At 31.6% G+C, this 16642-nt stretch overlaps 1 protein-coding gene and 1 long non-coding RNA gene across 2 annotated transcripts; both read left to right on the top strand.

The window, feature by feature from the left end:
• Window positions 1–533: 533 nt before the first annotated feature.
• LOC128039742 (uncharacterized) lies at window positions 534–2320 on the top strand. The gene is made up of 3 exons (XR_008194236.1): window positions 534–572; window positions 1049–1122; window positions 2083–2320. It is a non-coding gene; the product is annotated as an uncharacterized LOC128039742 (long non-coding RNA).
• A 6242-nt stretch (window positions 2321–8562) lies between these two features.
• On the top strand, window positions 8563–11145 carry LOC105785848 (probable carboxylesterase 16). Its single transcript, XM_012612032.2, has 2 exons — window positions 8563–9438; window positions 10315–11145. The coding sequence occupies exons 1-2, from the start codon at window positions 8771–8773 to the stop codon at window positions 10850–10852; spliced, it is 1206 nt and encodes a 401-aa protein (XP_012467486.2). The 5' UTR covers window positions 8563–8770; the 3' UTR covers window positions 10853–11145.
• The last annotated feature ends 5497 nt before the right edge of the window (window positions 11146–16642 follow it).

Here is a 16642-nt window from a genome sequence, read left to right as displayed (position 1 = left end):
CGAAAAAGTACATTATCGGGCCTCTGTCTTAGTAAATTGAGTTCGAAAATAATTATTAGAAATATTTATTATACTAGTTGTGTGTTTAATTAGGTTTTAGATAGGAGAATTTAGCTTAATTAAGAGTAATTAGTAAAAAGGATTAAATTATAATAGAAGTAAAATTTTAATTATAGATTAAAATAAAATAAGAGGATTAAATAGGTAAATAAGCCAATAGCTAAAGTTTAGGCGGCAATAGATGGAAAAATCTTAGATTTTTATGTTTTATATATATTATTTTATTATATATTATATATTATATATTATTTTATTTTATTATATTGTATTATATTATATAAGTTAAAAGATGACAAATGTATGGTTAAGAATATGACATGTGTAGTAAAGATATTTATATTAGTTATTATATATTATATTATTATAACAAAAGTAAAAGAAAAACAAATGAAATAAAAGAATAGAAAAAAAGAAGAAAAGCAGAATAGAAACAGAGAAAGAGACCAAAAACTGGGGAAGAAAAAGGAAAGAAAAGAAAAGGGAAATTGAGATTTTAAGCTTCAAGTTAATTGGTAAGCTAAATTTAGTTCTTTTCTCTTCATTTTGATGTTTTTTGGAACTTTAGAGTGAAATACTCTTGGATTTAAGTTGAAAATTTGAAAGTTAATAGATTTTTTTAGTAGGGTTTATGTTGAATAAATGATGGAATTGAGGGTTTATTTGATAGAATTTCTAGTTAGAGTTGATAAAAGGATTAAATTGTGAAGTAAGCTACAAGTTTTGAATTTTAGGGATTTAAATTGGGGAAAATTCGAAATTAGTGAAAAATGCTGAAAAATTTGTAGATAAAATTTAGTTTAGAAGAAATTTGAATAGAAATAGAGTGTGAATTAAATTAGAAAAGTAGATAAATTTAGTTAGGATTAAATTGGAATTAAAGTATAGATTAGATAGAAATTCTATTATTATTATTATTATTATTATTATTATTATTATTATTATAAATTAATGTTGTAATTGATGGTGTAAATTATTATTATTTTCGTAGCTAACAAAGAACTCGAGGCATCGGCACACAAAGGAAAGGAGAAGGTTATTGAGGAATAATCGAGCAAAATTCGGGTTTGTATTACTATAATTCAAAATTATTTATTATTGATTGTTATATTTTAATTAAAATGCATGGTAAGTAAAAATTAGGTAAGCAATTGGAATGATAATAGTGACTTGAATTTAATCAAATTAAATTGAATGATGGAAATATGTGAGTATTTGAAATGTATATTGATTAAAAAGTATTAGTGATTTGAATTTGATTGAAAAATGAATTTTAAAATATGAATTAAATAAAGTGAATTAATTTATGAATATGTGTGAAAATGTGGATTGTGTATTGATTGAAAAGTGAATTGAATTGAATCAAAATATGATTATATGTGATTATTTGAAATATGTATTGGTATTAAATTGTTAATTGACTAGAAAGTGGAAAAGTGATCTTGAATTGGAAATGGAAGAGAATTGAGAATTTAAATACCCTATTAACTAGTCGGGCTAAGTCGGATATAGTTGGCATGCCATAGGATTTAGAAGAGTACGGGATTTATCGGCTTTGCCGATCAGGCACTTTATGTGTCGTATCTCAGGCACTTTATTTGTCGTATCAGACACCTCGTGTGTCGTTTCAGGCACTTATGTGTCGTATACTGATCAGGTACTATGTACCGTTTTAGGCACAATGTGCCGTACTGGTGTGATTGGGTTGGAATCCGTGTATCCGTCAAAGTCCAGATTGTTAATAGGGTGGATAATTGAAATGAGAAAATTAAATGAATTTGATCGATTGTAGTATTGAATATGAGGGTGATTGAAATTGTTACATGTGATATGTGATTGAAATTGAAGAATAACTATAAATTTTACTGTGATTGTTAAATAATGAAAGTTTATGAATTAATTGATATTTAAGAAATTGGATAGTTACATGCTTGGTAATTATAATTCTTTATTGTTATTATAATTTAAATTATGGTAATACCACTGAGTATAAAATACTCAGCGTACGGTTGTTTCCGTGCGCAGGTTGAAAAGGGGTCAGAGTCTCGGTTTAGCATCCAAGTCAATCCCGACTCCGGCATAAAGATTTTGGTGATGTTTTCTTCCTTTAAGAGAAAGTGGCATGTACATAGGAATTATAATAGTTATTTTAGTATGTTATATAGTTTTGTTGTAAAGTAAGATATTATGTGTTTTGATGATTATGTTAGTAAATTGGTAGAAGTTCTTATGACATTGGTATTAAATTGAAATGGCTTGATTAGTTTTATGTGTTAATTAGAAATGATAATACGATTTTTAATAATTAAGTTGTTATGTCAATATGTCAAGTAAGATTTAAGTATATAAATTCCTTGATTGAAATACTGGAATTGGGTTGATTATATCTTGAAATTTTGCAGGGGGTTTTATGTAAAAATAAGCAGAAATGCTGCCGAAATTTTTATAAAAATGAATGAAATCAATTAGTACAAATTTATAACAATTTATGAATTATTTTAATATGTTGGTTATTTATTTAGAATTATTTGTAAATTGTTTGATATGTCCGGTAATGCCTCGTAACCTTGTTTCGGCGACGGTTTGGGGTTAGGGGCTGTTACAGATTTATAATGGTTCAACCCTGTTACCTACCTCTAATACCTTAGCTTTCAACCATTAAGGATTTCCCAATTCATTACTAGAATTGATATCTTTCAAAGAAAATGTAAACCTTTACAATCCATATCTTTTTTCACAAGGTTTAAATAGAACCTTCCCCCTAGCTTTTATAGCTAAACTAGAACCTTTCTTAGTTTTTATGGCTCGACTAAAACCCTTCCAATTTATAATTGGTGATATGAAAGAGAGTAAACAAAGAGACCTCTACAAGGTGTGTGTTTACAAAAATTTAACTCTCAAAACAAGGAGATGTGAATGATAAAAGATTTGACATTAAGCTCCTAAAGAATATTTATAAGAGAAATGAAAGAAAAAATATTTGAATATTTTTCTCTTGATCTTGATGTTTGGATATCTCTCTCTTGAATCTTGAAGTGTATTTATATCAAAGAATAAGTTTGTGTACGTTTATGGTTGTTGGGGATGAATTCTAATCATTGGAAGCATTAATTTCAGGCTTAAAAATTGTCTCTACACATCATGTCTCAAGACAAGGCTGAAAATAATCATTATATAACCGTTGGTAGCCATGTCTCGGGACATATAGGGACATTCAGGCTTTTGTCTCAAGATAGCAATTGCTAGAGCAAAATTTTGTTTCGATGTTTTCTTGTCTTAAGACATATAGTTGTATGTCTCAAGATTTGAAGACCAAAGCCCCTTTAAAAAATATTTCAAACACCTTAAAACACTTTGGTATTAACCCAAAAACATTTAAATAAATTTAAACACATTTAAAACATTTTTTTGAGTATTTTGCAAGTCTTAGAAAATGCTTTGAAAATGTTTGATAAAATTTTCAATCATATTTTCACCAAAAGGTTTAGGACATATAATACATATAAAATTTATCTTAAATGTTGTTTTATCAAAATCTTGGGATATCAAAGCTAACAAATTCATAATCTTCCATTTGATCAAATTTTAGTTTATATAAAATCTTAATCTTGACTCAAATGGTATAAACAAAAATAATATAACTTGTATGTGAGTAACATGTAAAAATAAGAAGTTGATTTGGTATTACACATATGACAATATATTTATCGTATAAAGTTTTAAAATTAAAAATTCAATTTAATAAAATTGATTATTATCATTTAAGCCTAAAAGGAAATTTCAAGATAAAAAAAACACCTTAATAAAAATACCAAATTAAAGTAAGGGATTAGTAGCACAATTTGATCAATCTTCCTTCAAACTCCTATTTGCAAATTCTAGAATAATAATACAAGATTTAGAAATTGGATTACAATTTGCCAAATTAGGTAAATGAATACAAACCCATTTTGTATTTGCACTATCAACATACATATGTCACTCTTGCTTACAATTCAACTAAAACTCTATCATACATGTATGTGTGGAAACCACATATTTAAAATAAATTTTGTTTTAAAATAACATACAATAAATAATGAATTGTATGGTTCAAACTAATTAATGATAACACGTGAAATATGTATGATATTAAAATAAAAAATAGATTAAATTGTAAGTAAAATGAAATTTAAACATATGAATATATGATAGTAAGAATTCTAAATGAATACAGTTATTTATCAATGTGTTGAGATGACATTGTCATCAATCCTAAGTTGGTATCAAGTTAATTTGTGATACTATCTCAATCAATAACATTATTAATACTAGAAATTTTGTCACACGCATATCGTGTGGAAAACATGTATTTAGAACACGATACGTGATTAAAATAACATACAATAAACCATGAAATGTATGGTTTGAAACTAATTAATTATAACATATGAAATGTGTATGATATTAAAATAAAAAATTTATATTAAATTGTAAGTAAAACGACATTACAGTTGATGAATGTAATTAAATGTGCATATTAAAATAAAGATTTTGCTAAGTGGAAAATTTAATGTTTTACTAATCTAGCGGCATAGGTTCAAATATCATTTTATGCATGTTCTCATTGATATTTTTTAAAATAAAATAAAAAACTAAAATACGCTAAAATTGTATAGCTTATTTAAATTACAAAAGGATATTTCTATAATTTCTCTAACTGAGTTGGTGCCTAATTGACTCGTGGCACCAACTCAGCCATGTGCTTAAATAATAGTATAGATATACAATTGATGGAGATAATAAAGTGTGCATAATAAAATTAAAATGTATAAAAATATTAAAATAAAACTTTGGTTGAGTGGTAAATTTAAGATTTTGCTAAGCCACTTGGCATGAGTTAAAATTCCATCATATGCATATTCTTTTTTAAATAAAAGACTAAAGTATCCCATAAATAGTATAATTTATTTTAAATTTGAAGTGACATTAAAATAATCTCTCTAACTAAGTTGATACCGGTTGATGGATGCAATTAACTCAATAAAGGGCTTTATGAAGTGCAAGTACATTATATAATTAGTAGAGGTAATAAAGTATGCATAATAAAATTAAAATGTATAAAAATATTAAAATAAGACTTTGGTTGAGTAATACATTTAAGGTTTTGCAAACCCAATTGATATGGTTTAAATCACATTATATGAATATTTTATTAGTTTTAAAAAAAACAAAGACTACATGTGAATTGACATTAAAGTAATTTCCCTAATTGAGATAGGAATCGGTTTATGGGTGACACCAATTCAGTAAAATGCTTTATAAATAGTACTAGAAATTTTATCACACACGTATGTGTGTGAAAATCATGTATTATGAATACAAATGTGTTTAAAAATAACATATAGCAAATAATGAAATGTATACTTTGAAACTAATTAATCATATAATAAAACATGAAACTGTATGAACTTAAAATAAAAAACTTAGATTAAATTGTAAGTAAAACAAAAAATAAACACATAAATACATTAGATTAAGAATACTAAATGCGTTATAATTATTTATAACAAGATTGTCATCAATCATAACATAATTTTTATTGATATAAATAACACGAGTTAAAATCCAATCGATGCAAAAAAAATTGGGTTTTCTAAAATAAAAGACTAAAATACCTTTAATAATATAAATTATTTTAATTATGAAAGGACACATTCATAATTTTACTAATCGAGTTGGTGCTAGGTTGACTTGCAATATCAATTCAATTAAGGTCTTAAATAATAATATAGATATACAATTGATGGAGATAATAAATTTACATATTAAAATAAAAATGTATAGAACACATCAAAATGAAGCTTTGGTTAAGTGGTGGTTTAAATTGCACCATATACAATTGATGGAGCCATCACCTGAGAAGTTAGATAGCGTCCCAACTCAAGGTCCTAGTTTACAGTGATTATACGGTATCAGGTTGAATTGTAACTAGGGCTTCAAGTTTACAAAGGTTATGTTGTCAAGGGATGAAATATAAATGGGGTCGTAGTTGACAGTGGTTATGCAGACATGACAATGAGTACTTCTCATTAGAAGAGGATGCTTTCAAGCACGAGAAAGAAAAACGTAATGGCGTTTCAGTATAATCAAGTAATGCATCTTATTCATCACCACCGAAGGCGGTGACCTCGTTATTATAATCTGTGACAGAATTGGGGTGTAACAGGTTATACTAACAAAGTTATCACCTTTAGTGGAGATGGACAACACGAATTACTTGATTATACTAAAAAACCCCTTGCGTTTTCTTTCCTCGCACTTGTGTATGGGTTTTATGAAGCATGTTCCTCCGATGAGGAGAAACTCGTTGTGGTGCCCATATTAGCACCATCAACTACGACCTCGGTTATGCTCCATCCTTTGATAGCGTAACCTTTGTAAACTTGAAGCCTTAGTTACACTTCAACCTGAGACGGTATAATCATCGTCAACTTGGACCTCGAGTTGCAAAGCGATCTTGACTTCTCAAGTGATGGCTTCGTACTCAAATGGCAAGTGAAATTTGTAGGATACCGAGCTCCATAACATCATCGTAAACCCAAACACAACTTAAAACCATGACATGTCTCACTCAAAGCGAGAGAGAAATAAATCTTTAAACCCGAAAATTTCAACATGCAAGAAAAAGAAAAAAATAATTTAGGATATTGAATCAAGGGGATGAGAACATGCATTTATATAGGGAATGTGCATTTATCGAGGTAAAAAGGGAACTTTTTTATCTCAGGAATCTTGGTTTGCAATGTATAAAATTTATCCCTGTGAATCTCGGGTTGCAGGGGCTCAGGGGTAGAAGCAATCAAGTTGGCCTAGAGGGTTGAAATGGTCAGAGAGAAAACGCTCCCTACAAGAGGCATTTTCACTATGATAGTGAAAATGCTTTCTGCAGGACGAGTTTTCCACTAACATGTCAGACATGTGGTGGGCACATAACATCGAACCTAGTGGAATGCATTAATTATGTACTGAAGAAGACATGTCATTTGTCGGTAATCTTGGTGGTCAAGGAAACGTATTTTCGATTAGCAGCCTTATTTCCTAAGTGGGCTTAACATACGCGAGATAGATAAAGGGTAGTCACGTTTGGTGGGAGTCAGTGCTAAAAGATATTGGGGAAAATGTAGAAATTGCAAACTCAATGACTTTAGTGTGTCACTCGCGACAAAATATAATATTCCGGGTTAAATAGCCCTATAAACCCGACCGTGGAGTTATCGGTGAAGTGTATACCACATAGACTTAAGACAAATGACCTACGACTGTAAGAGATTTGAAGCACTTCGTTACATGCAATTGCAACATGTGCCTCAAAAAGTATAGATTGCATGACTTACATTGACGAAGTTTATAAACTTGAATGCGCGTATAATGTTTGGAAATTTGAATTTCCATCTGTCCCGGATGAAAGCATGTAGTTGCCTACCTCGCATGCTTCCTTCGAGTTGGTACTGGATAAGAACTTACGAAGCAAGCCAAAAGGTCGGCTAAACTTAACTTGGATACGATGCAATATGGATATTTTGGAGTTGGGAGACACACCAAGGTTATGCGGTTATTGTAGGAACCCAGGGCATATGAAGCCAACATGTCCACACAACTTGGGAGCATCAAGGAGAATAGCTAATTAAAACACTAACTCATGCAGTGAAAACACAAACTTATTTGTTTATTCATGTCACTTTTTTTGGCAAAGTGTAAGTTAATATTAATTATTGAAGTAAGATAAATTATAATACACAAGCTAAATTTTTAATCTTTTTTCATACCAACATTCTATTCTTTGCTTTCTCAAAATATTGGGGTGAACAAATGGGCGGAGAAAAACTTAAATGAAAAAGTAATGAAATAATTGTAAATTTTAAACTCACAATATGATATGGTACAAAGCAAACCAATTTAATAAACAAGCTTCATATAATGTAAATAAGTGTACATTTGGGATGTAAAATAAAGTATACAATTTGAGAAAATTAAAAAAAGTTGAAAATTGAGAATTGAAAATTAAGGATTGAGAGTATAGGATGGAAGAATGAGAATTGAGTATTTGGTTGAAAAGAACGAAGTTTGGTAGGGTTTATATAGAAAATTTTATGTCATGCCGGTTGGAGCCCTTGTAGTCGTTGAAAAGATTGTTGTTAGAATAGTTACAGTTGAAAGAAAAACATGTCTAACAATGTGTATTTTCACTTATGTGGAAGTGAAAACGCATATTGTAATACGTGTTTTTATCCTCTCCTCTAAAAAAGCGTCCTACAGGATGGGCCTGTAGTATACGTTTTCTTTTCTATCTAAAAACAACATAAATCTATAAAATATTTTTAGAAATTCGTCATAGTTTATCAATTTTTTTCCCAGCAAATTTAGATAAATTAACCAATTTATTTTATATATGAAAAGTATAATTTACTAGACATCGGATGAATTGTATCAATAGTATTTTATGTACATTCTAGAAATTAATCAACTCAGAAAGTTCCTATTCGAATTTTTTCTGGCTATTATCACAGCAGCCATTAAAAAGTCCCCATTTGACGCCTTCAAGACTTTCAACGAATTGAACCCTTCTATCTCCGATCGTCATCAATGGCGTCAACGTTATCCCACAAGTTTTGAATTCCATTCTTCTTCGAAGTTATCTATTTTGTTTACCATTTTATTGTTTTCATCAAAGATGCCTAGCTTAGCGGTAAAACTCTATAGCATCTTCTTCAAGTTTCAGCAAAGATATATGCTACATAATCTAACGCAAAATCCTGTTCACGCCGTCGATCCTTTTGGCATAACTTCCCGGCATGAAGAATCGACGGCCGCCAGCAACCCTTCCTTCTACGAAGGGGTCGCCACGAAGGACATCCACATCGACCCTTTTTCATCTCTCTGCATCCGGATTTTCCTTCCCGCCATGGTGGTTAACTTCGATCCGACGAAAATAATCGAAGACAAAAGCAAAGATGGTGCTTTTATTTACAGTGGCTACTCTCCTCAGGCTGGAACAAAGCACAAGAAACTACCGGTGGTATTACAGTTTCACGGCGGGGCTTTTGTCGGCGGAAGCAATGATAGTGTAAGGAACGACGCGTTTTGTCGGAGGATTGCCAATCTTTGTGATGTGATCGTCGTTGCAGTCGGTTATAGGCTGGCCCCGGAGAGCCGGTATCCGGCGGCGTTTGACGACGGTTTGAAAGTGTTGAATTGGTTGGCGAAGGAGGCGAATTTGGCGGAGTGTGGGAAGTGGATGGGGAATGGGAATGGGAGAAGGAGAGCGGATGCTCATGTTTTTGATGGGTTCGGTGCATCCATGGCTGAACCTTGGTTGGCTGCTCATGGAGATCCCTCTAGGTATGGATTTAGTTCTTCATTTTTCAATCAATTGGATTCCTTCAATTCATTAGCAACTTTTTAGACTGATAAGTTATTTGCTTGTTCATTCTTCTTCCTTTGAATTGCCTATTTGACTGAAAAACTTGTAATCAAGAATTACAAGTGAATTATTCAGTTGCCAAATCGGTATCGGTTCATTCAATTTTTACAGTACGGTATAGTTAAAGGGATTATAGATGTTGTGATTCGATTTTCAGACTTATTGGATGACATCTCCATGAATCAAAAGGCTAAAGCTTGGGGTTTTCTTGTGGGTAATTCGAGTGTTTAACCACATGTCCTCAAACAATAAGCCTGAATTTAAAGAGTTGGTAGATGGAACTGTGGGGATTGAGTGGGATGAAGGTTTAGAATTACAGAAATTTCATTGTTTGATATGACAATTTTCTTGGAATGCCAGTTCTTGACTACAATGCCTAGTATTTAGCTCAGAGAAATCTTGAAAGCTTCCCGTTTCCATCCTCTATGCTATGTACTAACAATCTCTTGTAGATACATTCTTATTTAGTCATTCAGTTTCTACATTAAAATGTGGTTAGATTGAAAGACCATAAGCCAATTGTAAGGTATAACGCTTGGAAATTCTGATGACTGAACTTCACTAAGTTTGCAAGATAACTAGTAGAATTGAGCTTTTGCACGTGAAATATTTATGATAACCTAATGAAAAACAGATTCAATTCACTCTTTGAAGACATTTCTTCCAACTTTGTTGCTGAGAATCAATAACTTAATGTTATTTTTCTTTCTTCTTGTAATAGTTTTCTTTCAGTGTTTCTCGTGTGTTGATTTCTAAGGTTTTAATTGATAAAATTGGTCTTGTCATCTATGCAGATGTGTACTCCTCGGGGTAAGCAGTGGTGCAAACATAGCAGACTATGTGGCTCGAAAGGCTGTTGAGGCAGGGAAGCTTTTGGATCCTGTTAAGGTAGTGGCACAAGTCCTGATGTATCCATTTTTCATCGGAAGCAATCCCACGGCTTCGGAAATTAAACTGGCAAACTCCTACTTCTATGACAAGTCTGTGTGCATGCAGACATGGAAACTTTTTCTGCCTGAGGAAAAATTTGACCTCGATCATCCAGCTGCCAATCCTTTAATCCCTGGGAGAGAGCCTCCTCTGAAGTTCATGCCCCCGACACTGACGGTTGTTGCAGAGCAAGACTGGATGAGGGATCGAGCCATTGCTTATTCCGAGGAACTTCGGAGGGCTAACATAGATGCTCCCCTTCTTGAATACAAGGATGCAGTTCATGAGTTTGCAACTCTTGATGTGCTCCTTCAGACACCACAGGCACAAGCATGTGCTGAAGATATTGCTATATGGGTCAAGAAATATATATCACTCAGAGGCCATGAGTTTTCTTACTGAATAGATAAAAAAAAAGAGAAGGTTTGCATCTTTGCACAAGGAGGGAATATAGTTTCAGGCTGTGGATTTGTTTATTTCGAATGCCTGTCGGTTTGAGAGGCCTTGTCCCTTTTTTGTTCATATTCTTTGGATTTTCAGGTGCAATTTCTTCCTTGTTATATATAGTTCACTAGGAATATTCATTTGTTCATATTCTTTACCTCAACATTGAGATGTCTTATAGCGTGAAGGAATAAGAATTTGATGCAGTCCACCAACATTTATGATTTGAATATATTATCAGCTTGTTTAAAGCTTGTATTTGGATATCTTTCTGATCCCCAGCCAGGCTTGTGTTTTCATCATTGAACTTTGGTCATACACGCATAAAAAATAAATGCCGGACACTTGGGGATAAAGTAATAACTTGTGTTATTTTTATTTTAAAAGAGTGAAACAGTTCTACAGGATGCTGAAATGTGTGTTTTCATCTATTGTTTTCCTTCCCGAGTTCACTTCATTGTCCCAGTAAACCCCATAGTCCTCCGTTTACCGTTTGGCTGAGTACTAGAGGAGGTCGTTTCCTCGTTGCTAGGCTGAAAATCTCATCAACGTTGACATCATCAATGTGAAATCCGTGAGGCAAATCCCAGTCAAAGTAAAACAAGAGGCGAGCAAGTGCAATCTCGACGGAGGCAAGACCGAAGGAACCTCATGTCCCTCCTCCAAATGGTAAAAAGCGAAAATCTTGATCCTTGAGATCAAGGTTGAGTCCTGGAATCTGTTCGGATTAAATTGGAGGGGACTGTTAGGATTAAATTGGAGGGGACTGTCCCATGAATTGGGATCTCTTCCTATAGTTTAAATGTTGATAAGGAGGCGGGTTGTGGGTGGTATTTTGTAGCCATCGATAGCGGCTTTGATGAACTGCAGGTGTTGAAGATGGGTCTCGTCCACAACTTTACCGGTTGGACGTCCGACGGCTCGAACCTCTTCTCGTGCTTGCTTCATTAATTCAGGGTGTTCGGCTAACTCCGTCATTGTCCATTCTAAGGTTGCTGCTGATGTATCAGTTCCTGCAACAAACATGTCCTAAACCCCCCAAAATTAATTTCATTTCTAAATTAATAAATACATTTTTTGCATAAAAAATTAATAAATACATTTAAACTTAAAAAAAATAAAGTTAGGACGGACAAGTTCATCCACTTTATTGCATCATTGCTTATCCTTTGAACTTGCTGACATGTAACTTTATAAAAAAATAATGATAAATTTTGTCTATTTAATTATTATTTATTTTGTCACTTTAATTAATTTATTTTTGACTTAAATTTGATTATTAACTTTTCAAGGCTAAAGTACTATGGAAGTTTTGTGTAATGAATTAAATTGCATTTTGATTCTCTCTATTTAAAAATTGGTAAATTAATTTTTGTATATTATATCAAAGAGCAAATTAATCATTTCTATTAAACGTTTCATCCATATGCATTATTAAAAATTGAAGTGATTTATGGAATGACCAAATGGAGTGACATATGGTGTACTACATATACCTCATGCTAACATACAAATACTAGTTTTTAACAATAAAATGTGTCGGAACCATTTTTATTTTTGGAAAAAAAACAAAAATTAGTTGTCGATGAAAATTTGGAGTCGCCACCAATCTTTTATTAATGTGTGATTGGACCACCTAAAAAAGACTTTGGTCTACGAGTTTTAGAAAAACAGGTTCGGGAGTCAGTTACGTACGAGGAAGGATTAGCACCCCCGTACCCCCAAAAATTGGTACCAAGTTGATTAATAAATGTCTTAATGTCGAGAGTTAGAAAAAATACAATCCTTAATTAAATTAATTATTAAGACGCCCTCATTTTGAAACAGAAAACATCACACCCAATACGTTAGGGCACGATATTTTATTTCTTCAAAATGAGTTTATCCAAAAAAACTCGTGTGATAAAATTTAAGAAAATATTTAATTGTTTAAAATTTATGAAGAAAACGCCACCCAATACGTTAGGGCACGATTTCTTAAAATCTCAAACATTCAATATTTCTTTTATTATTTTTTTTAAGGAAATCTTTGTCTCGAGAAATCAACGTGTCACATCCAATACGTTAGGACACAACATATTGAATTCCCGATGACAAGTTTTATTTTGTTTGATAAAAAAACAATCATCGATTGTTAGATTTTACGAAGAAAATTGGAACCCAATACGTTAGGGCTCAACTTTCTTGAAAATCCTAAATACGAGCATTATCTTTATTTTGAACATTTTCAATTTTTAAAATCAAGTAAAGAAATGATGTAACGTTATATTGAATGTATGAATAAATACCTCTTTAACAAATATCAATAATACATACAACAATTGTATAGAAATAATATAAATAAATAAATAAGCGAAGTTAATATACATAATAAAAATAATCACATGCAAAATATCAAATAAATGGTCAAAATAAAAACATTCTTTTAACATATAAACGAAAACATGAATTAATAATCAAATGAAGAAAATAAACAAAATATAAAGAATAAAAGGCACATAATATATGCATTGAAATTAAAAGACATACACATAATTTACATATAAAATCTTGGGCTATGAAACTTATACATATATAATACATGATGTATTTATGAAAATAAAGAAAAAATATAAATTATAAAGTATATAAAAAATACATACATTTGCATTTTAAAATAAATATATTCATATATATATATAATTGGTTAAAAATATTAATATGTATACATACATATATAAAAATAAATATATACGTATAGATTATAAAAAATAATTACATATAAAAAAATAAAAAATAATTACGTTATATTAAAAAATAAATATGCGTATGTATATATAAATATGTAAAAAAAAACTATATATATATACATAGATTTAAAAAAATAATTAAATATGAAAAATATAAAATATAAAATATAAAAAAATTACTAATTTGAAATGTAAATAAAAAAATCTGGGGCAAATCTGCAAATAATCGAAGTCTGGAGGACGAAATTGAACGTGCGAATTACATAGAAGGGTTGGAAGGGAAATTTTCCCTTCTCCTCTAAACGACGTCATTCACATTAGGACGAAATTGAAAACGATAATAAATTCAAGGGTAAATTAATAAAATAAAATAAAAAACTTAATTGCAAAAACATTAAAAGGCGGAGGGGCTAAAAGAGCAATTTACCCCTCCGCTCAAAAACACGCGGATCTTAAGTCGGGTCGGGTCGGATTCGGGTCAACCCAGGTTCAAAACGACGTCATTTGGAAGAGGCTATTTAAGCCAAATAATCCTTCAAAAAATCATTTTAAACCCCTTTTTAAAAAAAACAAAAAAAAAAACCTCTGAAAAGCTCTCCCCTCCCCTGCTCATCCGGTCATCGGCCGATCATCGGCCACCGTGCCGGCCGCCGATCTCTGGCGCCGGCACCGCCGTCTGCGGTGGCCAAAAAAGGGAAAATTCCCAACTTGGTTTTTTCGACCCTTCTAAGCCCGGATCTGGGTTTAAAATCCTCAAACAGTAAGAGAAAAAGCCTCAAAAGCCCCGGAAACCTTTCGGTTTCCGACCGTCTTTCCTCGGAGACGACTTCCTCGACCATTCACGGTGATTTGGGCTCAAAACACATGTTATTTCTCTCTTTTCTCTTATTTATTTTATTCGTATGTATATAAATGATAAAAAAATAAATATAACAGTAGAAAATAAATAAAAACTGCAAATAACAACCTTTGATCGATTTTTGCTCTCTGGATTGCGAAATTAATAGATTTTTTTATTTGATTTCCGAATCGAGGATCAATTTACAGTGTGTTAATGGCTTTTTTATAGCCATAATAAAAATAAAGAAGCAAATCATATTCAATATCTTCTTGATCTGTGATCTTTGATTTTATTTCCTTTTGTGTTTATTTCTTGTAGGTGAAGGCGTGGAGATCTGGCTCGTGCGAGGCTTGGCTTGCGGCGCTGGTTCTCCCGTGAAACCCTAGGGTTTCTTCATCTGTTTTGGGCCACTGTATTCGGGCCTCTGCTCATTTTGGGTATTACAGACTCGTTTTTATTTTGGGCCTTCTACCCAGGCCAAAATTAATGGATAGAATTTTTAATAGAATGACTAATTTGTTTTTTGATCTAATGTACAATGGTTAATTTGTCCCCTTTTAGTAAATGGAGTAAAATGTAATCTAGTCTCTAAAATCTAATACATGGGCTATTATGGTACTTTTATCACATTTCAAAAAGAGTCAAATCATTTTTAACAAAAAAAAGAGAGACTAAAACCTTATTTTTTTAATGATGGTGTGATTGTCACAGGGTTAGACATTTCGTCTCGCAATCTGTGCGGCCTTAAGCGATTTTTTTGCTTCAAATGTGCCTAAATCAACCTAACTCTCGCAAAGTGAGGATTCTCGCAGAATTCCTCTAAGGCACAAAAATATAGCAAAAGCAATCTTAAAAACAAAAGAAGCTCGAAAGAGTAGAATAGCCACAGAAAAGCAATGCACACAAGGTGTTTGAGTAAATGCTTTAAATTTAGTGTTCACTACTAAAGAATGAAATACAATGGATGATTACAAATGAGTGTTACAAATAACTGGGAGACTCTATTTATAATTGAGCTCCCTTAAAACCAACGGTTTAGATTGAGTTACATCGACGGACGAGATTGAAGCCTATCTACAATTAAGGGATTTACATAATCCCTAAGATTAAAAAAATCAAATCTTATCAAATTATTTTCCCTATTTACCAAGGTAGTCCTAATTTACTATAAGTGCTTCACTAGACCACAAGGGTTTCAAGTAGATAGGCTTCGTCACTTATTCTTCGAATCGAGTCAATTTGAGTAGGTCAAATGAGTCTCATTTAATATGTAGACCTCTATAGAACGCTCTTTATGCTTTGGCCACAGGCTTTGAAATATAAATTTCCGTGATATGATAGCTCACATGTAAGTTTCCGTATACTTTATGTTGACATGATACAATTTGTCTTAAACGATGCGTCAACAAATAATTTAAAAATTATAAAAATATTCATAAAATATAAAATATAAAAATTTCATAAAATATATATACATAATGGGATGCCATTTTAAAAAAAAAAACATTTTAGTCATTATTTTCGTTAAAAAACAATAATTCGACTCTTTTTAAAAAGCTGACCATCAAATTCAACTTTTTTTAAAGTGTTGTAGGTTAGCTCAAAAATAATATAAGCCAAATTGATTTTAAAAAGTGTAATCATTAATAGAGGTGGCAAACAGCGAGCTCAGACAGAGCTTTCTTCGGACTCAAATTTTTTCAGGTTTGGATAAGCTCGGCTCGAATTTTTCTAGGCTTGGACTTTCTCAAGCTCAAATTTTTTTGGGCTTGGATTTTTTCGAGTTTAAGCCATTTTGAGCTTGGATTTTTTGGATTCAGGCTTGGATCGATTTGGAAATTGCGTGAAGTTGGTAAAAATAAAAAATCAAGACAAAAATTGACAATTTAATAGCTGGAACCAATTTAATATTTTTGGGCTAAATATAACATTGGTACCCGAACTTGTCCACTTCTCCCAGATTGGTACTTATAGTTATTTTTGTCCCAGATTGGTACCCAAAATTTTTTTCCGTAAACTAAATCAGTACTTGAGTTTAACGCCATTAATTTTAGGACACATGGCAGAATAAGATTGTGACATGTGGCGTAAATGATGTCATGCTGATGTTATAATCTAAATAAATTATTTTTTCTCTTTTGACTTTTCTCCCCCAATTTTTTGCCACGTAATTAATTT

Source organism: Gossypium raimondii, chromosome 1 (genome assembly GCF_025698545.1).
Source record: "Gossypium raimondii isolate GPD5lz chromosome 1, ASM2569854v1, whole genome shotgun sequence".
NCBI lineage: Eukaryota > Viridiplantae > Streptophyta > Magnoliopsida > Malvales > Malvaceae > Gossypium > Gossypium raimondii.
This window is presented reverse-complemented; position numbering and strand designations above follow the sequence as displayed.

Coding starts and splice junctions, on each gene's coding strand:
- LOC105785848 (XM_012612032.2), top strand. CDS start 8,771: ATGCCTAGCTTAGCGGTAAAACTCTATAGCATCTTCTTCAAGTTTCAG. Junction 9,439..10,314: donor GCTCATGGAGATCCCTCTAG/GTATGGATTTAG, acceptor TCATCTATGCAG/ATGTGTACTCCTCGGGGTAA.